At 27.3% G+C, this 23,944-nt stretch overlaps 2 protein-coding genes across 2 annotated transcripts; both read left to right on the top strand.

The window, feature by feature from the left end:
• Positions 1-12,285: 12,285 nt before the first annotated feature.
• Positions 12,286-13,933, top strand: LOC114163904 (cytochrome P450 94A1-like). The gene has a single exon (XM_028048291.1). The coding sequence runs from the start codon at positions 12,369-12,371 to the stop codon at positions 13,905-13,907; it is 1,539 nt and encodes a 512-aa protein (XP_027904092.1). The 5' UTR covers positions 12,286-12,368; the 3' UTR covers positions 13,908-13,933.
• A 1,738-nt stretch (positions 13,934-15,671) lies between these two features.
• LOC114173644 (cytochrome P450 94A1-like) lies at positions 15,672-17,547 on the top strand. Its single transcript, XM_028058149.1, has one exon. The coding sequence runs from the start codon at positions 15,837-15,839 to the stop codon at positions 17,382-17,384; it is 1,548 nt and encodes a 515-aa protein (XP_027913950.1). The 5' UTR covers positions 15,672-15,836; the 3' UTR covers positions 17,385-17,547.
• The last annotated feature ends 6,397 nt before the right edge of the window (positions 17,548-23,944 follow it).

Genomic DNA, 23,944 nt, shown 5'->3' with positions numbered 1-23,944 from the left:
AATAAGGTTACTTAATTATTGATTAACGTTGGGTTATACTGTGCTTATAAGTAGTTAAACCAAATATTATCTATTCTGAGAGATCCTTTCATGAGGGCTTCTTATCACCTTTTTCTCTCCTTTTCATTGCTCTGCTGCATGAAAGGAATTTTTCTACAACTAACTTTTTACACGTGGATACTATAACAAAACGTGAAGTGTACCCGTGGCTTTAGCGGCAAATCTCATCGTACAAAGGAATATCGAGGGTAATTCAAATTCAAGTGACGGGAAAAACAACTTTTGATTAATTCAAAACATAGGAAGCAACATAGGAAAAGAGGGAATGCACTAATATATTTGAAGACGACCCGATCAAATGCGAGCAAAGAAAAAGAAAATTGGCACCATCGATCTTCGCCACCAGGAAGTCATACATGACCAATTCATCGTCCATCTCTAGGTTTCGTAGTGTGATCAATTTTTTTTTTTAATTCTACGTTTTACAAAAGAAGTATAAATTTTCACTTTAGTTGTTTTTTAAAGGTTTATGTGAAATATAAAATAGTAAAACTCCTTTCCGATATTAGTATATGATATAAAAATAAACAAAATGATAATTTTTACGATTTTTTTTGGAAGTCAAAGATATTTTCTCAACCTGGGTGTACCTATCCTTGACGTAATCATTTTGTATCATATGTATTACATATCATATCGATCGCATATGCATTACATAAAAATAGAGGTTAATTAAATAAATAGTTTATTAAATGTTGAAAATAAATGTAAAAAGTTTTGACTTTTCGTTGTGCATATTCATATTGCCATGACGAAAATGAGTTTCCATCACATCAGCAAATTGAATAAAAAAACGGTAAGTGTCGAAAAAAAGCATACGAAAACTCTGGAGAACAAGCAAACAACACGAGGTAGTTTCAGTATTTTATTCATTCTCAAAAATATTTTGAGAATGAAAAGTAAAAAAGGGTGCAAATAGTAACGGTGTAATATTTGTAACTAGTGATGGGCTAAATAAGCTTATGGTGGCCCAATTCTATAGGTCGAAATACTTGTATTTCAATCAAGCTATTAGAATCTTAATCTCACCCGATTAGTGCGCATGTGAGGAAAGTACGGAGAAAAAATAGTATATAAATACCATTTACAAAGTCAAATATATTTTATTTTCTATACCCATAAGCAAATAAATAAGGAAAAAGGCAAATGTCATACCCAATGACTTTATTTGCTTATGTTTACAACAAATAATATATTTTAGTAATATTTTTACAATAAATTGATACATTAAAAATAAAGTTCTAGTGAAAAAATTTATTAAAAAAGGCCTTACGTACATTAAGCAAACCCATACGCTATGGATAAAAATAGATAAATTAGATTAATTGAATATTATTGTATATTAATTGCAATTTGTTCTTGTTGGAGTACCAAATCTCACCAAACACTTTCAAAGTACAACAATTAGGTGGAACATCCTGAATCACCCGAACCCCGAAAATTGAGGTAAGGAAAATCATCAAGTCAATTTGCTACACTATTCCCTTAACAAAAAATATGCTCGAATTCAAAACTCCTTCCATTGACCCAATCATACATACACACATGTAATAATGTCCATATTTGCATTTTATCGATGATCATGTACATATACATAGATTTATTAGTTAATTAAATAGTGATATACTTATTTTAACTAATGTAATATTTTACAATTGGAAAAATAAAAATATTGTTTTAATGCTAAACTAAAAGAGTTACAAACAAAAAATTAAATAAAAAACAGCGTCTAACTCAATTAAAAAAATCATCAAGCATTTTTTATTTGATCACTAGTTATAGAGAATAAAATAAAATTCAACCTAATATATTGTATTAATTACGAAACATAATGTTCTGATACTATAATGATTGCGAAACAAAATTGTGAATCAAACTAGTGGAAGATAAAAGAGACATATGGAAGATTAGATTTGTATCATAGTTAATAATCACACATTAGCTCATACAAATTGTATATCGATTTTTTAATATTTTATAACATAATGATATATTGTTCTTACTTTTTAAACAGAAAAATGCAAGGCTTAAGTTTTGTTAATAAAGGGATAAATTCATGTTAAGCCTTTTTCTCACCATTTTGTCTTCAAGGCGTTTGCTGGTATGTTTATAAACCTGAAGCATTTGTAAAATTGAGTTTGCTCAAATTATCTTGAACTTTTTTCCACGTTAGAAAATTAAATTACTTAATAGTATTAGCATTAGTCGAGCATGACAATAGGTTTTGATGAAAAAGAAAAAGAAGATAAGTCAGTACACAAATGTTCCCAGATAACTAAAAGATAATAAGATTATATTCTTAAATAAGCATTGAGCATAAAAAAAATTTTACTAGGTCAATTCAAAAATAGCCATTAGACAACAATGTTCTTTACACTAGTGTAGAATCGCATTTTTACCTCACCTTATAGGCTTCGGTTGACAAGGAACCGAAGCATATAATGGCGCGGTGACATTTTTGCAATGTCAGGCAACTTTTATGCCTCGGTTCAAGAAAAATCCGAGGCCAAAAGGGATTATAAACTTCGGTTCAGAAAAAACCGGTGCCAAAAGGGGTTATAGGCTTCGGTTAAAAAAACCCGGTGCCAAAAGGTCCTCCCAAAAATTTTAACTTTCCCGCTATTTTTAATTTTTCATTTTGAACGAAAAGGATTATACCTCAGTTGTCCAAGAGCCGGGGCAGAAAATGGTTTTATGCCCCGGTTTTTAATTAAACCGAGGAAGAAGAGTTAGGTTAAAATAAAAACCCAAATCACAAAAATCAGCACTTCGTCTTCTTCTCTGCTCGCGAGGTTCTTCTTCCCATTTTCTCTGCATCAAGTTCTTCTTCTTCTCTTAAGGTTTTTTACCCAATCCTCTCTAAAGTTCCAAACTTTCTTTCACACCAACATCTCAGATCCAACATGCAATCACACAAACTTTCTTTCGTTTTACTTTCTCTCGAAGGTGACGCACATGGAGGTTTGATGGTTTGCGATTCTGGTTCGTTCGCGGGCTAATGGTGCAGATGCGTCGTTCTTCGTTCTAGTGCGTAGTTCTTCGTTCTGTGGTTTCTCGTCTCAGGCGCAATCTGTTATGGTGTTTTGGATATTCTTTTTGCAGGTTGTTTGAAGGTGGTTGATGTGCTTCACGATGTAGGTGCAGATCTGATGGTGTTTGCGTTTTCTGGTTTAGTCGCGAGGTGCAGCGTGATGGTTGGCGTTGCAGATCTGTGGCTTCAAAGTCGTGAGGTGCAGCGTGATGGTTGGCATTGCAGATTTGTGGCTTCAAAGGTGCAAATGTTTGCAGCGTTCTTTAGGCAAGAACTGCTAAGAGGAACTGGAGAAATCCCATTAGGGAGGCAACCGTTTAATTTTTTTTTAATTTTTAATGCATATTATGCCTCGGTTCCCTCCATAACCGAGGCAGTAATGGAGAAATATGCATCGGGTCATAACCGAGGCAGAAAGCTCATCCCTTTTTGACTCGGCTAGATATGCCTCGGGTCTTTAACCGAAGTCAAATAGTCAAAATAACCGCGACCAAAACCTTTATCTGCACTGGTGTTAGTGTGAATATATATATATATATATATTGTTGGACTAACGTTCATAGTAAAAACACACATAGGATAAAGAAAGATGAAGTTTGAAGCAAAAATAAATGAAAGTGAAACTTAAACAAACTCAATTAAAAGTACAAAGTCGAAAAAGTTACAAGTTGTTAGAGGACACATGTGATCAAGGTGATTCATGCATTTAAACGTACAAACTCAATTCACAAGATCATTGACCAAACCCACAAGGTGATAAGATGATCAAGTCTGAATTGATAAAAAAAATTGGAACATTAAAATTGATGACCAAATTAATCAAAAAATTATCACATTATCAAGCTATAAAGATTACACAATATAATGTTCAACATTATTAGAAGATATTTTGGTCGAAAATCGGAGAAATATCAAATATTATTAATCTTATAAAAGGAAATATTCTCTTAAAATATCATTAAATAAAAAAGACTTATTACTACTTTGTTGCAGAGTTAGCAGCATATAATGAGATCGTCGAAATGGAACATCTTAAAAGAAAATTTGATGGAATGTGAATACTGACTTACAAACACAAAAACACGTATAAAAATAATATCTTGTAACAATTCATAAGAAAATGTCTTTTTTTCCTCTCAAAGCATAGAGACCCTGCTACATATGTTACACCCATACGAATGAAAAAAAAAAAAAAAAAGGAGGAGAATAGTTTTGCGAGCATATTTAAGAAGGTGGTGCTTCATTTCATTGCATTGCATTGCATGATGGGTTAGGTGTGAATGGGAAATCCTGCAGAGGGTGGCGCTGGAGCGTTTGGAAGCAACTGCCAAAGAAGGTCATTTTGGCGGGACCAGTGACCACGTAACAATAAGGGCCTGCTGCAAGCTACTCCTGATTCCGGAGAAGCAACAAAAATGAAGAGGATGAAGAGAACCAGTTGCAGAACTGTGAAGACCATCTTCCTGGAAGAGAAAGACATCATCTTATGTTCTTCTCTGAATCTCTGATCTTATCTCTCTCAGACTAAATCAAACACAGAAAGAAAAGTAATGCTTAAGGATATGGAATGTTTTTATGAGAAAAATGGAGACACTAAACAACGTTTTTATAGAGGTCGGATTTCGCTCCACTGTCTCCTGCTTTGACTGCGAATGCTTTGAAGGTTGAAAGTTTGGAAACAGACCTTGGACTCCAAACACCAAAAGACGCGCAACATATGGCTTTGAAAAAACAAAATGTTTAAATAAAAAAGATGTTTCATAACATTTTAAGAACTTGTGCTATGTTTAGTTTCAGAGACTAAATCATAACACTCGCGAAATTCAAGAACAAAAATATTATTTACTTATAGGCTTAGTTATAATTTTAATATCTCAATTATTGTAATTTTTTTAATGTACTTATCATAATTATTTGATTTTAGTTTTCATTGATAAGATTTAATTGGTTGTTCGGATAGAACAATTTGGCATGTTAGTGCCTCGATTACGTTAATTAAAATTAAGATGTAAAATATAAAACTTATGATTATTTACGAGTTAAATTTCAATATAGGTAGGATTATGAGAGAAAAAAAATCATAAAATCATAAAATTGTATAATTTATTATTTTTTTATTTCTCTCCACTAACTTCACATTCTCATTTAAATGTATTAAATTCAAATAAAATTTAAACTTAATTAAAATTTAATATAATTAAAAATTCATTGTTATTTATTTTAACGACCACAACATCCTAACATTCATCTTCTTGAATTAATTTAAATTAAATATTTAACTTGACCTTATTTGAAATTAATTTAAATTAAAGTAAAATCTAATTAAGACTGATAAGTGATATTTTAATTAAAAGAAATTTTAAATAAAAATAAAAGGTGCTTTTTACTACATCATTTACATTTTTAAGTGTGTTTCAATTAATTGAAATAAAACACTATTTTCTATTAGGATTGTAAGGATTCACAAAGTCGTTAATTTTGTAAAATTTAAGTATGGTAAAATATTGATAAAGAAATTAATTTTATTTTAATAATTTATCAATTTTATTATAAAAAGTATTTTAGGATTCACAATTTTATAAGTTCTTACTGTCCTAACTGTCCTAACCGTAATCTCCATTTCTCAATCCCAGTTGTAGGAATGACACGTGACAATTAAGTAATTTTATTATATCAAGAATCAAAATTTTGAGACAAATGTTAAAATATGCAGTTATCATATTTGACAAACCAAGAAAGTTTCCAACTAAACCTTATATTTATTATTTAATTCATATTATTATTCAATTGTTGGTGGACGAATAAATACTCCACCTTATGCATTTCCCAGCATTTACATGCATACAAGTGCTAAAACCTACTCCTTCTATTTTTTAATCTTTTAAATTAATCATCAGTTTTCAACAAAATTATATTTTTTTAAATTTATTCTCAAATAAATTATATTAATACTTTTCCGTCGATAAAATTAATTTAATTAAACTAGTTTAATAATTAACATATCCATTGTTATTTTTTATCTTACAAAAATCATGCTCATTTCGGGACGGAAAGAATATATATTTATTATATAACCATATAATATGTGACATTAAATGCAATTCATATAATATATTTTTACTTTTAATTTTGTTTTTCTCGTATACTTGTTCTAAAAACTGATTCTTCCAAATTCAAAACCAACTATAAACATTCTTTCTTTTCTATGGAAACATTTTCTTGTCAATTCGGATGCTTTCATTTCCATTTTCACACTTATATAGTTTAGAACTTTTTTTTTATCTTACATTTTAGATTTGCAACATCTATAACTATATATAAAAAGAATTTTCTCTTTTGTGTCCACATTTCATAATTTCATTTTTACCCTTTACAATGTATTTATTTATTAAATTTTAAAAAATTAACTGTTACTTTTACAAATTTTTATAAAACTATTTACTTATCTCCTTTTTTTTTCCTATTCATCAACAGTTATTTTCTCATTTTCTCCATACATTTCACTTTATTTTTTATAAACATAATTTTATTTTGTTTATTAACTTAATAATATTACAATATCATAAACTATTAATATAATATCATACATATTCAAAAAATACGTACATACAGACACAATAGCACTTGTGTTTAAGTTAATATATTCATAAAAAGAATAAATATCTTAATTATAGATTAATATGACTAAGTGTTCCTTTTTTCTTAACAATTCCCATAAGGAAATTATTTATTGATACGTATTTGTATTGGAAGAATACTATATATTGTTGTTGCCAACGATTTTCCTTGATTATCAATTCTTTTAATGTTTTTAATTTACAAATGAGATAACTATATTCAATATTTGTTTTGTTAAGATTTCTGCACTTAAAATCTTTTTTTGTTCTACTTTTTCTATAAATATACTATTATTATGGGATTTTATTTCCTATAAATATATTATTATATATTTCAAAGTAAACAGTACTTCTTCATGAGAAAAAAAAAACTAAAATAAAAACTTTATGTAAGGCTATTGTATGATCAGTTTTGGGCACAAACGAATGTTCTACGAGAAATTAGCAAATTGAAATCGAATAATTTTTATGATCCAAAATCTTAAAGAAATTTCTTTTGAATATTTTGTTTGAACAAATGCAAGTATTGACCAACCAAACATGATATCGGAACACGGTAACACAGAAATATGCATAAAGTTTTTCTAAAACTTAGAAATTATGCTAAGTTATGTCTTGTTTCAGGATTTAAGGGATTTATAACTTAGAATGTATCAAAGATACGTGATTCAAACGGCAAAATGGTCATTCAAAGGGTAGAATTTGACATGGTTTAGTAAGAAAGGAAAGAAGATAATGAATTAAAGACATAAGGAAGCAACCTAGGAAAAGAAGCACATCTTCTTCTTCACGGTCTTTAGTCATTCACATGAATGCTACCGTTCAACTTAGTATATCTATACTTCTTCCTTTGCTTTCATCGAAGGAGTCCAAAGTCCAAAGGGACTATTTTTCAAACTATATATTAAGGGTAAAAGAAGCTACACTACAAATAACAATGAATTTATACACCCGAATACATAGTATGCATTTTGTTTAGTATATGTTCAAAATTTATATATAAGTTTAAATATAAAATTGAGTATCATAGGAGATAAAAGAACCTATTACTTTTAAGTTATAAATAATATTAATATTTTATACATGTTAACATTAAAAGAAAAATTTTAAATAATAACAATTTTTAGAAACAAAAAATAATTAATTATTATAGTGACGAATATAGATACCAATTTATAAATTAAAAATTATTGATATCTAAAATAATTTATATTATGAATACAAAATTATAATTGATTTATGAATAATATCTAAATTAGTCACTAATTAATTATAATTAGTTTATGAATTACTTTTTAAGTTAGAAATAATATCAATATTTTATACATGTTAACATTACATGAAAATCTTAAATAGTAACACATTTTAGAGACAAAATAATTAGTCACTATAGTGACTATTTTAGATACTAATTTATAAATTAAAAATTATTAGTATACAAAATAGTCTTTATTTTGAATAAAAAAAATTATAATTGGTTTGTGAGTTAGATTCTAAATTGGTTAATTTAGAGTCTTATTCATAAACCGATTATAATTTTTTATTTATAATAGAGACTTCATTTATATTTTCAAAGTCTAATATGTCTTAAAGTAAATATATAAGCAGGTTCAATCAACACACATGAATGTTCGGTACTCATAGAAATGTAAACAGTGTGGAACTACACTAGGTTCAATAACCTCTTCAATGGTTAGGTTACCTTCTAACAAAAAACATAAAATAAAATAATAACATTACAAAATATCGATAAAGATAATTACAAAAACATTCATTAACAAATACTTCAATATTTGGATACATGAAATCATTGTCCACTTAAAGACAACAATATCTCATGCTTTCAAGACTTTTTCAACACAAAATTACCTCAAATCTTTGTAGAACTTCTAGGTTTATTTGATATTAAGACTTTCCACTTGACTACAAATTTAGGTCCTTGAAGAAACACATCTCATATATTTTCACTCTGAATGAAGTTGACAAACCTTGATGACAAATACTTCCTGATTCATATCTCATTGTTAGTAGACATTCAATTTTTGCATTTAAGTTGATGTAAATTGATATTAAATTTTAAATTTTTCTGGTAATGAAAAAAAGAAATGAGAAGGCATGTTAATAAGTTTTCTCTTCTTTGGCTACATGTGAATGAAAACATAAAGCCTTTGTTCAAGTATTTTCAGTATTAAATTCTTTTTTCTACCTCGGACTTTAACACCACATCACTATTCAAATTCTTAGTACAAAAACAAATGACGATGCAAAATATGGACGAAGATGTCAAATAGAATTAGAAATATATTTGAATCATTTATAAAATCAGAAATTAAAAGAAAAAGTGAAAATTTTGATGTCACAAAATGTTCTAAAATAAACTCCAAAGGAATTATTTCCTTCCTTTTCCCTCTATTTAGACTATATATATTTTAGTATTAAAATATGTATATGGGCTTAAATAAAATACCTATATATTACAATAAAAAAATTAATATATTTTTTAAAATCTCTAGTTGAAAAGAGTCTATACCTAGTTGCAAGTGAAAAGAAATTTCACTTTGTATATACAAGTTTCTTCTTGAATTTCATTAATTTCACACCTTTTTCTCATTTTAGAATAGATCGTTCATAATATGAAGTTTATTAAAGAAAGAATGGAAGGTGAGTCAAGAAATTAGTGGAGTGGAGGAAGAAATTAAACCCTCCACTGATTCTTTTCAACCCAAAAGAACTATTCTGGGCTGCCACACATGTTGCTAGGCCGGGACCATTTTTCTTACTATTGCTTCTTGCACCTCTACCATTAATAATTGCATCTCCACAATACTAGAAAAAGATTTACGCCCTGTTTGTTTCCGATATCTACTGTTTCTAAGGAAAGCGTGAAAACTAAAAAGAATATACACGGAAATTGAGACAAAACTATTAATTTAAAACATATTATAAATTAAACCATTCAAAATGAAATTTAAAAATATATTATTGATTGTATTGCTTTTACTTGGGAGCTTGGGCAAGATTTTGGAAAGTTAATTTATGCTGCTTAGATTTTACTTAAGCAAAGCATAAGTAAAATGAATAGCATATGAAGCAAAATAACTTAGTATTGAAATGGTTTGAAATTTTTTTCTCTTTAGAACAAAAAAAAAATAATAATTTGGATACTTAACGTAAACAAATAGGTTGTGTTTGATTACGTATGTGATAGGTCTTTCTTCCCACAAATCGATATCTTTCTAATATTAAAAAAAATTAATATTCTAATTACGACATTTCCAATTAATAGTTTACAATTTGATTTTTATACAACATTTCATTGAAATATTATAACATAAGAAAGTTACAAATTTAAAATTTTTATTCTTATATACATTCTGAATCATAAAAAAAAACTATTTTTTTAATTTAAAAAATAAAATACTTTCAACTAATTTCTTGAGCTTATTAATGACTTGGGTTTATTAATCTCTTCATTTAACTATAATATAATAATATAATCATTATGGTTTTAAAATTAAATTTAAATATACAACATAAATTAATCTTTATATTCTAAAAATCAAAATATAAATAAAATATTGAAATACCGATCTTATAAGATTTTTTTGTTAGAACAAACCTGATAAAAAAAAGTTTTAAAAATAAAATGGTACATGATTCTAGATGTCAAATCTATAGTAATCATTACGTTGGAAATAGATTAGTAATTAAAATTTGTTTGACATCTACTCCAAGAAATGTAATAAAATTAACATAGATGTTTCTTTTTGCAAGAAAATGGTAAACTAGCATCTTCTCTACAAAAAATAAATATTTCTTATATCTACACGCTTGGTCAGAATTTATTTCTCATTAACAAATTATTTATGTTAATAAAAAAAATTTATTAAAAAAGTAATTTAATATACCATTATGTAATCAATCAAGTAGTGTGATATTATTTTGGCTGATATAAGAGCTAATTAGCACAAATTAAAAGTTAATTCTTTATGAAATGAGTTTTTGGCATATATATATATATATATATATATATATATATATATATATATATATGTGTGTGTGTGTGTATTATTCTACCCAAATCATCATAATTAAAAATTACACAATTATTTCAACTATATTTATTCATTATGTAGTATTAGTTTTCAGAATAAACTATAATGAATGAAAAGTATTCATCTTGCGTCCAAGACTTCGAACGATGTTTATTATTATTTTTAATATGCTTAAAATAACAATTCTTCACTAAACATTCCCATCAAACTTGACACGCGACTTAACTTCATGTAAGTATCAACTTTTCAAATAGAATTAAAAATAATAAATATTATAAATTATTGGTCGCAGTTGATTAAAAAAACGACTAATTTGCTAACGTGACGAAATGCAAGAAAATTTATTACATTTAATTACAGTAGAACATTTTTTTATAAAAAATTTAAATCATGCCAAAAGTTTCTATTTTTTTTAACAAAATCTTAAATAAGTCCTCTCTTTTTATTTAACTCAATTAGTTTTTTATTTTTAAAAATTTGTTGCAACTAGGTTCTTTTAGTTAGTAATATATTAACATTGTTAATTATATGTTACCTATTTATAATTTTGGTGCTATTCTTTTAATTTTTAATTTTTTTAAAAAAAATTGTTACATGCCAATCTGATATTGTGCCATGTAGCAGAGATGGTGTGACATGGCAGTGGCAGTGTCATGTGTTAGTATTGACAGTGAAAAGTCTCAAAGTAGTTTCTGTATTTGTTATTGTCTCAATTTAGTCCCAATTTTTTTAAAACTGAATCAATTTCATCTATATAATTTTTATATAAATTTTACGATGGTATTTTTACTGTAATTGATATTTTTAACAAAATTGAATTTATTTAAATGTATATTTTGCATTGAATTTTATTTAAATTTTGTTTTAAATATTTATATATCTATAATTTATAGATAATGGTTAAAGTTGCTTTAAAAATAAAAACTTCAAAATTCAAATATAAAATTTTATAACAATTTAAAATAAATATATTTATTTAAAATTTTACAATTCAATTTATAAAGTTGTTATTTTTAAACGAACTCTAACACTTGTTTATAAATTATTGATACATAAATATTTGAAATAATATTTAAATAAAGTTCAATGTAATATAAAAACTTAATATTGTTAGAAATATCATTGTGACATTTATGTAAAGGTAAAATTTTGTCTCAATTTAAATAGGGATCGGAATTTATTCAATTTTAAAAAAATTGAGACTAAATTGAGATAAAATAACATACAGGAACTCAGAATTATATTGAGACTTTTCATATTCAATAGTAACACGTGACATTGTAAATCACATCACATTGTCTCTATCACTTGGCATAACGTATGTGTCAATTTTTTATTTTTTTTTTAAATTATAAAAATAAATTAAAAGAAAATTTTAAAAAATTTTAAAAAATCAAAAAAATCACATTGAGACGTGTTAGATAAACCTTAAACAATACATGTCAAAAATAGTTGTTGCCCTCTACATTTTTCTTGTTTGAGAAAGATGTTTGATCATGCAAGTCTTTGCCACTGACCACAGTCATGGAGTATATATATTTGCCTGTGAAGTTTCTTTATCGTCAAAAATCCTACAAGAACTGCCTCAGTTTTCAATAAACAACAATGATTCCTACGCTGTTACTTCCTCTCTTCTTTGTCTCTGTTCTTCCTCTTTTCTCCTTCTTCTTCCTTGGACCTTTTTCCCTGAAACTGAACACAAAAGATAAACCTTCTTCACATGACAACATTGTCCTCCCAAAAGCATACCCACTCATAGGTTCCTACTTGGCTTTCAAAGCCACCGAAAACCGCCTTATCCAGTGGTTATCCGATCTGATCAAAGTCTCACCGGCTGCCACTCTCATCCTTCACGGCCCCATGGGCAGCCGCGAAGTCATCACAGGCAACCCCGCCATTGTAGAGCACATTCTCAAGACCCGTTTCTCCAACTACCAAAAGGGCACCACCTTCACTCATACTCTCTCCGATTTCCTAGGCAAAGGAATCTTCAACGCCGACGGCCACAACTGGAAGTTTCAGAGACAAGTAGCCATCCAACAATTCAACACAAAGTCACAACGCAAATTCATGGAACAAGTCGTGGACGAGAAACTCTCCAACCGTCTCATCCCCATCCTAGCGTCAGCAGCACAAGAAGATCGAACCCTCGATATGCAAGACATTCTTCAACGTTTCTCGTTTGACAACGTATGCAAAATCGCGTTTGGATTCGACCTTGATTACCTGACGGCGTCAGATGAACGGAGCAAGTTCGCGCAGGCCTTCGAAGAAGCAATGGAGATCAGCACCAAACGGTTCTCCGAGCCGTTGCCGTTAATCTGGGAGATCAAGAGGGTGCTAAACGTAGGGTCGGAAAGGCGGTTGCGAATGGCAGTGAGGGAAGTGCACGAGTTCGCGAAGAACATAGTGAGAGAGAAGAAGAAGGAGCTGAAAGAGAAGGAAACGCTGGAATCCGAGGACATGCTTTCGCGGTTCTTGAATTCAGGGCACTCCGACGAAGAGTTTGTGACGGACATAGTGATAAGTTTCATACTAGCTGGGAAGGACTCTACTTCCGCCGCGCTTATATGGTTTTTCTGGCTAATATGGAAGAACCCGCGTGTGGAGAAGGAGATTGTGAATGAAATAAGGGAAAATTCAGAGACTCCGGTGGCCGATGAAGCGAAGGATATGGTTTATACGCACGCGGCGTTGTGTGAGAGCATGAGGCTGTACCCTCCGGTGCCGATTGATGTGAAGGAAGCAATGGACGACGATGTTTTACCGGATGGAACGGTGGTGAAGAAGGGGATGCAGGTGAAATATCACGTGTACGCTATGGGGAGGTTGGAGAGTATCTGGGGTGAGGATTGGGCTGAGTTTAAGCCAGAGCGGTGGTTAGAGAAGGTTGAATCCGGAAAGTGGAAGTTCGTGGGAAGGGATTCCTTTACCTATCCAGTGTTTCAGGCGGGTCCAAGGATTTGCTTGGGGAAGGAAATGGCTTTTATGCAGATGCAGAAATTGGTGGCCGGCATTCTCAGGCGGTTCAGGGTGGTTCCCACGGTGGCTGACGGTGTAGAACCTCGCTACTTTGCTTTCTTGACTTCCAAGATGGAAGGTGGCTTCCATGTCAAGATCCAGAAAAGGGTTCTCTCAGACTGAAAGCCAATTAAGCAATTATGTCTAAATTTATAAAACAACTTAAAAATATTATATTATTATATTATCGTAATAAAACTTTCAGATTGTGTTTAAAGTAAAGATTATCAAAATATCGTTATTTTAAGAAAGTCAACATGAATTTATGAACCAGTAATCTTATTTAAAATGTAGAAGTAAAAAAGAAAATTGTTGTTCATCTAACAGGAAAATTTCAGTGTAGGAAACAACAAATATACAATCGTTTAAGAAGAATGAAAAGAACCAACAACAAAGATGTCAGATACATAAACGAAATCAAAATTGTTAACGCTATGTTTTCGTTTGACTGGAGTAGTTCATTTCATTTGTTATCCTAAACACATGTTGTTATCTATATGATAATTAGCTTTGATGAAGAAGTATAACAAATTACAAATTACAATTAATCTAAACTGCAAATATCAATTTTTTTTATTACTAATCTTTTAATTAAGGAAAGCAATGCAACGATGTTAATTTAATAGATTAAAAGTTAATTTATGTATTCAAAGTATATGATAAGAATTTCAATATAGTTAGAAAGGGGATAAGAGATGGTGAAGAAACTTTTGCAACAACATAGTTAAAAGCTTGGACACGGTGAATAAACAAAATATTAAAAGCAAAATTTTCATACTTTGATTAGTATTTCTATAAAAAAATATGTATTCAATTTGTCCTATATTAGTTCAAAAGTGAGATAAAAACAAGGGTCTCATTTGTTATAATGTTTTTATTTTTCATTCTAATCCATTATTGTCATCACTAATGCTATGTGTTGTTTTGTTAAGATTTTTGGGCAAATTTTATTGTAAAGCAGAAAGTAATGTATTAAATTATTAAACAAGCTATCCTAAGAAAATAATCTCTTTTTGACTCTAATGAAAAAGATGATCTAAGATTGTTTGTTGGATCTCAATTTTTTGCAAATCTATTGTATGTTAGATATAAAATGTTAGATTTACCTTGGTGGGAGATAATCCTAGGATACATTTGTATAATAAAAGGACTTTTTGTAATGTTTTGAGTATATAGAGATCACAAGATATGCATCCCATTGTGATTTGTCTTGTGGGAGATTTGGGTGTTGTTTGTGGGTGTCTATGTTGAAAAAGGAGATTTAATATACATAAGTTTCAATTTCTCATCTCTTATGTTTTTATTGGTCTTTTTGTATAGGTTGAGACACTTTTATTTTTATTTATATATTGTTGATAAAAAAATTAATTTTGTTGTTGGCAAATATTTTTCATAATCTTTCAATAAACTATTCAGTTTTTGGATTCAACTTTCTCTAATCACTTACGTGGCTTAAGCTTAGTTCAATTCTTATTAGAGCTATCAACTACAGGTTTGTCACTTAATAAATCAATATAGTCTGACTCACTTACTAGTGAACTCATTTTTTTTTGTCATTGATATATTGTGATATAGTGTTCTTAAAACTTCTTATAATTCAAACTCTCTTTTAAGTAATGTGCATGGTGTGACCCACATGGATGTAAGAATATTAGAAGCTTTAAGAATATTTGATTAGAACATTCAACGTGTTAGTTGTCCTATTACATGTATTCTTACTTTTTAGAGACGTAGTAGAAATATACGAATTATTATAATTTAATAACTTTATTAATGTTTATAACATGTATTTGAGCCAAATAGTAAGTGCAACAAAAATATCCTAAAGCACTCAAAATCCACTAATTGTAAACGAAAGAAGTGTCCACCACGAGGACACATTCCATGCTTTTTCTCCGAGCCTTCCTCTTTGACTGTCCAACGTATCATTCTCTATATATACACAAATTTTCCTTCACGACCAACATATCTAACAAAGTACATCTCAAGATTTATCATCCACACATTTAAAAGTTAATACCGAATTCCGATTAGTCGCTAACACCTACGAAAATGATTGAGATTCTTCTGAATATGCAGCTGATAGCTCTTGTCTTCCTCTTCCTCTCCCTCTTCCTTCCCCTCTTCTTCTTCTCTTTCTCACGTTTCAGCAACAACAAAGAGGCTGCTCCAAACAAACAAACCGTTACTATCCCAAAATCATACCCACTCATTGGCTCCTACTTTGCCCTTAAACGCGTCGGCAACCGCATTATCCAGTGGGAATCTGATATACTCCAAATCTCACCAGCCAACACGTTCACCTTCCACCGCCCACTGGGCCACCTCCAAGTCTTCACTGCCAACCCAGCCAACGTGGAGTACATTCTCAAGACCCGCTTCTCCAACTACCAAAAGGGCTATATCGTCATTAGTACCCTCTCCGACTTCCTCGGCACGGGGATATTCAACGCCGATGGCAACACATGGAAGTTCCAAAGACAAATCGCCAGCCATGAATTCAATACAAAGTCTCTCCGCAAGTTCGTGGAGCAAGTGGTGGATGCCGAACTCTCCCACCACCTCATCCCCATCATGGCTTCAGCGGCACATCAAGACCAGACCCTCGATTTCCAAGACATCCTTCAACGCTTCACCTTCGATAACATCTGCAAAATCGCCTTTGGCTTCGACGCCAACTACCTGACGCCGTCGGTTGAACGGAGCAAGTTCGCGGTGGCTTACGAAGAGGCGACAGAGATAATCAGTAGACGGTTCCGCCAACTGTTTCCGTTGGTGTGGAAAGTGAAGAGGGCGCTTAACATAGGTTCGGAAAAGCGGTTGCGAATGGCAGTGAGGGAAGTGCACGAGTTCGCGAAGAACATAGTGAGAGAGAAGAAGAGGGAGCTGAAGGAGAAGGAATCCCTTGAATCGGTAGACATGCTATCGCGTTTCTTGACTTCGGGGCACTCTGATGAAGACTTTGTGACGGACATGGTCATAAGCTTTATATTGGCGGGGAAGGATACAACATCAGCAGCGCTGACGTGGTTTTTCTGGCTGCTATCGAAGAACCCGCGGGTGGAGAAGGAGATTGTGAAGGAGATAATGGAGAAATCGGAGGCTCCGGTGTACGATGAGGTGAAGCATATGGTTTACACGCATGCAGCGTTGTGCGAGAGCATGAGACTGTACCCACCGGTGCCCACGGACACCAAGGAAGCGGTGGAGGACGACGTTTTGCCGGATGGGACGGTGGTGAAGAAGGGGATGTTTGTGACTTATCACGTGTACGCCATGGGGAGGTCGGAGAGTATTTGGGGTGAGGACTGGGCGGAGTTTAAGCCGGAGAGGTGGTTGGAGAAGCTTGAATCCGGAAAGTGGAAGTTTGTGGCAAAAGATTCTTTCACTTATCCTGTGTTTCAAGCTGGTCCCAGAATGTGTTTGGGGAAGGATATGGCTTTTATGCAGATGCAGAGTGTGGTGGCTGGGATTCTTCGGCGGTTCGCGGTTGTACCCACGGTGGCTGAAGGGGTGGAGCCCAACTTCATTTGCTTCCTTTCCTCCCAGATGGAAGGTGGTTTTCCTGTCAAGATCATTGAGCGGGAAACCACAAACTAGTTATCTGGGAGCGGTGGTGTCAAATAACTTTTTCAATGTTACTATCATGTTTGGGATTTGACCTTGAGCGTGAGCTTTATGTTTGTTTTAATTGTTTGTATTCTTTTGACTGTGTTAATATTCGTAATCATTATTATTTGAGAGAAGAAAACAATTGTTTTAACATTCAGAGTTATTTGACACCTTACTTTTAAGAATAAAGTAGATATTAAAAATAAATTTTCATATTTGTAAGAAAAAAAAGGATAAAATATTAAATATCAAATGAGTGATTAATATTTTTATAAAGTTTATAATTTAGTCGTATTTAACTTAAAATCGAGTCAACCTGTAACTTTTCTGATAATAGTAATATCGATTAACATGCCTTTTTTTTACCCATAACCGGCGGATTTTTTCTCAATTTTTTTTGAAAGTTAAAATAATATATTCAATTTATATATTCAATATTTTTATTATTAATTCAATAAAAATTAATACATAATTTAATATAACTATAATTATAATATATATATATATATAAATAATATTGTCATTAGTTTTTTTATATTTTTGAATTTATCAAATAATTGAATCATAATTATATTTTTTAGCTATTTTTTTCAATGTAAATAATCATATTATCTATAAAATATTCATTTTTCATTTTACTAATATGCACGTATCGATTCAAAAATCATCATAAACTTTAATTTCATGATTGTTATTGCGATGAGCAACCCTATTGTTTTGTTCTCATATTCACTTCTTTTTTATCAATTTAAAAAAATAAATTTATTCTTTTATTTTTTTTATCAATATACCTGTCTATAAAACAAATTTAAGACTAAAAAATAATTTATTATAATCTAATAAAAAATTGAGAGACATAATTACTAAAAAAACTATGATAATCAAATTACAATTAAAAATCCTCTATAGAAAATCACACATTACATTATTTGCTCTTCTGTATTTATAAAAAATGAATATACAAAAGGGTAATGAGATAAAAAAAAACAGGACTAAATATTAAACAAGTATTACACTACCAAGTGAGAAAAGTGAAATTTTTTTCTTTAAGAATAAGAGAAGATATGAAAAAGATGAGGACAAAAATAATGAGTTTCTGTTTAACTTTTTTTTTCAGTAACAAAAGAAATCAGGTAAGAGTAAGAGATGAGTACAACACGTGAAAAAACACAAACAAAATGTGAAGAAAAATAAAAATTATCTTAACAATTTTTTTCTTTATTATATTTAATTTTATATTGTACTATTTATTAAAATTAAATGTTGTACTTTATAAATAAAAAATAAAAAAAATACCTAATTTGATTTTTATTAATTTTCGGTGTATTACTATCTAATTTAAAATGATACACGTAATTTAAAAATTTTAAAAATATATATAATTTTAAAAAATTTAAATACATAAAAAGTTAAAAAAGTTTGAGGGGATGCCTGCTCCGTCAATAATATTATGTTTGATATCAAATACACGGCGAAAAACATAAATAGTGAATTCAAAAGGATAACCATGACATATTAAAAAAACAAGGCAAATGTATTTAACATTGTTCTGATATCAACTGTCAAACTATTGCGGAAACAGTTGTCAATTAGATGAGATTATTATGCAACAATTATATATTGATTGACAAATGGATCACATTTATGAAATATCTCACATATCATCTCACATATCAAATATTTGAAAATTTTATAACATTATTTGATCCTTAATTTTTGTTGATTTAATAAACTTTTATTTCGCTAAATTAATTTTCATTATTTTTTAGCAGTTCAACTAGTTTGATATATAAAAAAACTTTTCTTAGATCTTCAAGGTATATTTCATCTTATCACAGTTTCAATTATACATTTGTTTTTTTTATGGGATTTTGTTAAATGATGTATCAAATTTTTTACAATACACAAATTTGATCAATTTTACTTATTTTTTATATTTTTATTTATTGGTTATTTTTATCCTGTTTAATACTAATTTGATGATTTTTATATAATTTTTTTATTTTAATTTAATATCTTAAGTGTAATTTATCATTGTAATTATATATGAAGGCATTCTATTTATAATTTAATATCATTGTCATTCTTGTTTATCAGTGTTCAATATAGATTGAAATTCAAAAGATGAAAGATTTATACTACATTTCAATTATTATTAATTTACTTTTTGTTCACTGATTTCATTCAAGTAATATTTATAATTTTTATTAGTTTATAAGAAAAAACAATAAGATTTCATTTGAATTTAGAAAAAGAAAGTGAAGAGACATTTAAAATATTTTTAAACTTTAATACTTGTATTTTTCTAAATTTTTTAATTTTATCAATTTTGTTTCGTTGTTAAAATTAGTAAATATAATAAATATTTTGATTCTCATGAAATTTGACTTAGTACTCTAATTTAAAATACATATAATTATAATTTATTTCTAAATATTTGATATAAAAAAATAATATGTTACTTTACTATTGAAAATTTAATAATATCATGTTTTCTTTGTATGATTGTTTATTTTTTTATAAAAATTAATTAATTGATAATGAAGAAAGCTGGTATGAGCATGAATATGAGTTTATACTCTTTATCTGGTGGAGATGAGGATGAGATAAGTGTTATAGGTGTTGTGAATGAGTATATGAGGATGAAGATCAATTTTTCCTTAGAGATGGATATGGAATAATGAAATATTTATCGCGCTCAATGATAGATCTTGACCAATAATTCTAGGAAGTCAAAATAATACAAATAAAACTTATATATTTAAAATCATTGTTACTAATATAACAAAAATAAATTATTTGATCATTTAGCTTCACATTTCAAAATAGATTAAGAGATTAAATTTGTGTTATTTTCACCTCCACATGTTAGTTTTCTTTTATCACATGTAGATTAAGATATTCTTTTAATTTTCATAAATATATTTATTTAAAAAAAGTTCGAAACTAAAAAGTAAACTATCAAAATCTAATAAATACGAAGTAATTAAATATTAAGAGACATAATTATCAAAAGAAAATATATGATAATAAAGTCACAATTAAAATAAACATATAGTAGTCAATTTTTTATGTTTGTAAAAAATTACTATAAAAAAACTCATGACATGAAAAAAAATACAAAACTAATATTCTAATATCAAGTAGGACAACATGAAACAATAAGTGAAAAAATGAACAAGAGTAACTAGATCAAGAAAAAAAATATCAATTAAGTTTGCATCTTCTCTTATTCATATATATATATATATATATATATATATATATATATATATATATATATATATATATATATATATATAATATTTTTGAACATGCCAAAATTTCAGGTATATAAAAAATTAAAAGATATTAAAAATAATTTATTTATATATAAAAATCTTTATATAAATACAAAAAGTAGTTAGAAAAAAATTGGGGTGCCAAGCCGCGCTCAAGCCATTCAAAGATCTGCTTTGACCGTCTCATCCCGTTATTATTCCTAATTGCGATAAGCTAAATTGTAGATTTTTTTATATCTTATATTTATGTTTAAGATATTAAAATTAAAATTAAAAAAAAAAACATCTTTGAAAAAGAACTATAGATACAATGAAAATAATCCAATCTTCATTTATTATAGAACTTTATTTTAGTAATATGTATCTAATAATGACGAATCTTCAAAAATAATTTTGGATGTCAAAATAAATATAAATGTTTTTTGAAGGTGTGAAACATACTGAATGGGGGTTAAAATATTTTTGGTCTCTTAACTTACACAAAATTGTAATTATTTTCTGTCCCAAACTTTCAGACTTAGAAAAATGAATAAATATAATCTTTTTAACCCAACTGTGTTGATTGTTTGTTTTACGTGTGTCAATTGACATTTTATATTGATATTTAAATTACTTACATCATTTAACATTTTTCTTAGCTCAAATGTCTACCAAGAATGTATGTCCTTTAACACGTCAAATAAATTTAATGTTATCTATTACATATTAAGAAAAGAAGATATCACCAAAATTATCACATTATCCATCTTCTTTTATTGACAAGTGTCATAAAGTTTAGTTTTTTCGTCATTTTAAAACTGTGTAACAAAAGGATCCGGGTTCAAATCCTACAAAAACTAATTTGTTTTTATTTTTTCATTTATTTATGATTTCAACTATAATATTAATTATAAGTAATATTATTATTTGTAATATTTTTATAATTATTATTATTTCTAATTATTAATAATATATTATTATTTGTAATATTTTTATAAATATTATTATTATTATTTGTAATTATTAATAATATTATTATTATAAATATTATTTGTAGTGATAGTAGTAAAATTATAATCGATATTAATATTATAATAATAATAATAATAAATATTATTATTATTATATGTTACTATAATATATTATTATTATTATTATTATTGGTAATATTAACATTATTATTATATATATTATTATTATTATTATTATTATGAGTAGAGAAGTAATTAGAAAAATTATTAACTATAATATACGAAAATTAATAGTGAAATTATTTAGTATTATTACTATTCATATTTTGTTATTATGAAAATTGTTATTAATAATAATAAAATGATTACTGTTATTATTATTGTTATTAATATTATAAGTATTATTAATCATATTAATATATAATATATTAATACAATGATTATAAATGATTGTTGTTATTATCAAATTTATTGACAATATTAGTAGTAATAAAAATATTAGTATAATATTACTTATATTATCAATATATTATCAATATATAATATATTAATCTTCTTATATATTATGAAAACAAAAAACTAGAAAAATTTATTATTATTAAAATAATAAAATAGTGAAAATATTATGTAATAAAATATTATGAAAATTAAGTTATATTATTGTAAATGTTGTTATTAAAGTAATGAAATAGTAAATCTAAGTGATACAATAATAATTTTAGTTTTAAATATAATAAATAGAATTGATATCACAATATAATACATTTAATTGAATTTACGAAATGATTATAATAATCTATGATCCGTGCGAACATTTTTTTTGTTTTTTTATTTTAAATTTTTTTAAAATAATAATATAATTTTTATTTTATTTATTTAACCTTTAAAATACTAATAAAAATATTAATATAAATTATAAATTATAAAAATTTAAAAGATTAAAACTCTATTTTGCAAAATATTTAGTATAACAACATTTTCTATAATTAAAAAAGCACACTTATAATAATAACACCATTATGAATAGTAATAATAATAATAAAAATAATAATGATACCAATAATAATAATAATAATAATTATGATATAAATATTAATATTAATGCTAACACTAAGGCTAATGTCAACTATAATAATTTATAATTATATATAAAGATATACATTAACAACAAAACAAATAAAAATGACAAGTAATGAAAATACGATCCCGGTGTAAATTAATTTAAGATGTGTGTCTGACTATAATAATAATAATAATAATAATAATAATAATAATAATAATAATAATAATAATAATAATAATAATAATAACAATAATAATACCATTATAATAATATCTTGTAGTGATAAAAAAGAATAATAATACAATAACAACATATATAAAGATCTATACATTTGTTGTGTCCTCTTTTGTTTACACAATTTTATCCTCTTAATTAATATTTGTTAAATTAAAATAATTATTCAGAATAAAAATTTCTTTTTCTATATTATCATTTTAATAATTTTAGTAACTTTTTTTTGAATTCAAATAATTTCACAAATATAAAAATAAAGAACAACAAAACAAATAAAAAGTGCAAATAATTTGAGATATGATCTCGAATTAAATAAATGTAAATTGTGTGTTTAACTATAATAATAATAATAATAATAATAATAATAGATAATAATAATACTACTAAAATAATATTGCGTAGTGATAATAATAATAATAATAATAATAATAATAATACAACTATATATAAAAATAAACATCTTTGGTGTTCTTTTTTATTTTTTCAATTTTATCCTCTTAATTGTTATATTTTAAACTTAAATAATTATTTAAAATAAAAAAAAAATTATTTTTCAGTTTTATTAGTTTACTAATTTTAGTAACTATTTTTTTGAATTGAAATAATTATTCAAATATAAAAAGAAATAAACAACAAAACAAATAAAAGAGTCAAGTAACTGAAACATGATTCATAAATAGTAAATAAAAGTAAAATATGTATGTAACTATAATAATAAAGACTATAATAATAAAGACAATAATAATAATAGTAATAATAACTATTATAATAATTATAGTTCTAATTAATAATAATAATAATAATAGTAGTAGTAGTAATATAATAATAGAAATAATTGTAGTTAATAATAATAATAATAATAGTAATACTTATAGTTGGTAGTAATACTCATCATAATAATTATAGTTGATAACAACAATTATAGTTAATAATAATAATAATAATTATTATTATTATTATAATTAGAGCTGATAATAATAATAATAATAATAACAATAATTAGAGTTATAATTGATAATA

The sequence above is a fragment of the Vigna unguiculata genome, chromosome 1 (assembly GCF_004118075.2).
Source record: "Vigna unguiculata cultivar IT97K-499-35 chromosome 1, ASM411807v1, whole genome shotgun sequence".
Taxonomy (NCBI): domain Eukaryota; kingdom Viridiplantae; phylum Streptophyta; class Magnoliopsida; order Fabales; family Fabaceae; genus Vigna; species Vigna unguiculata.
The sequence above is the reverse complement of the archived record's forward strand: the minus strand, read 5'-3'. Positions and strand labels throughout refer to the sequence as shown.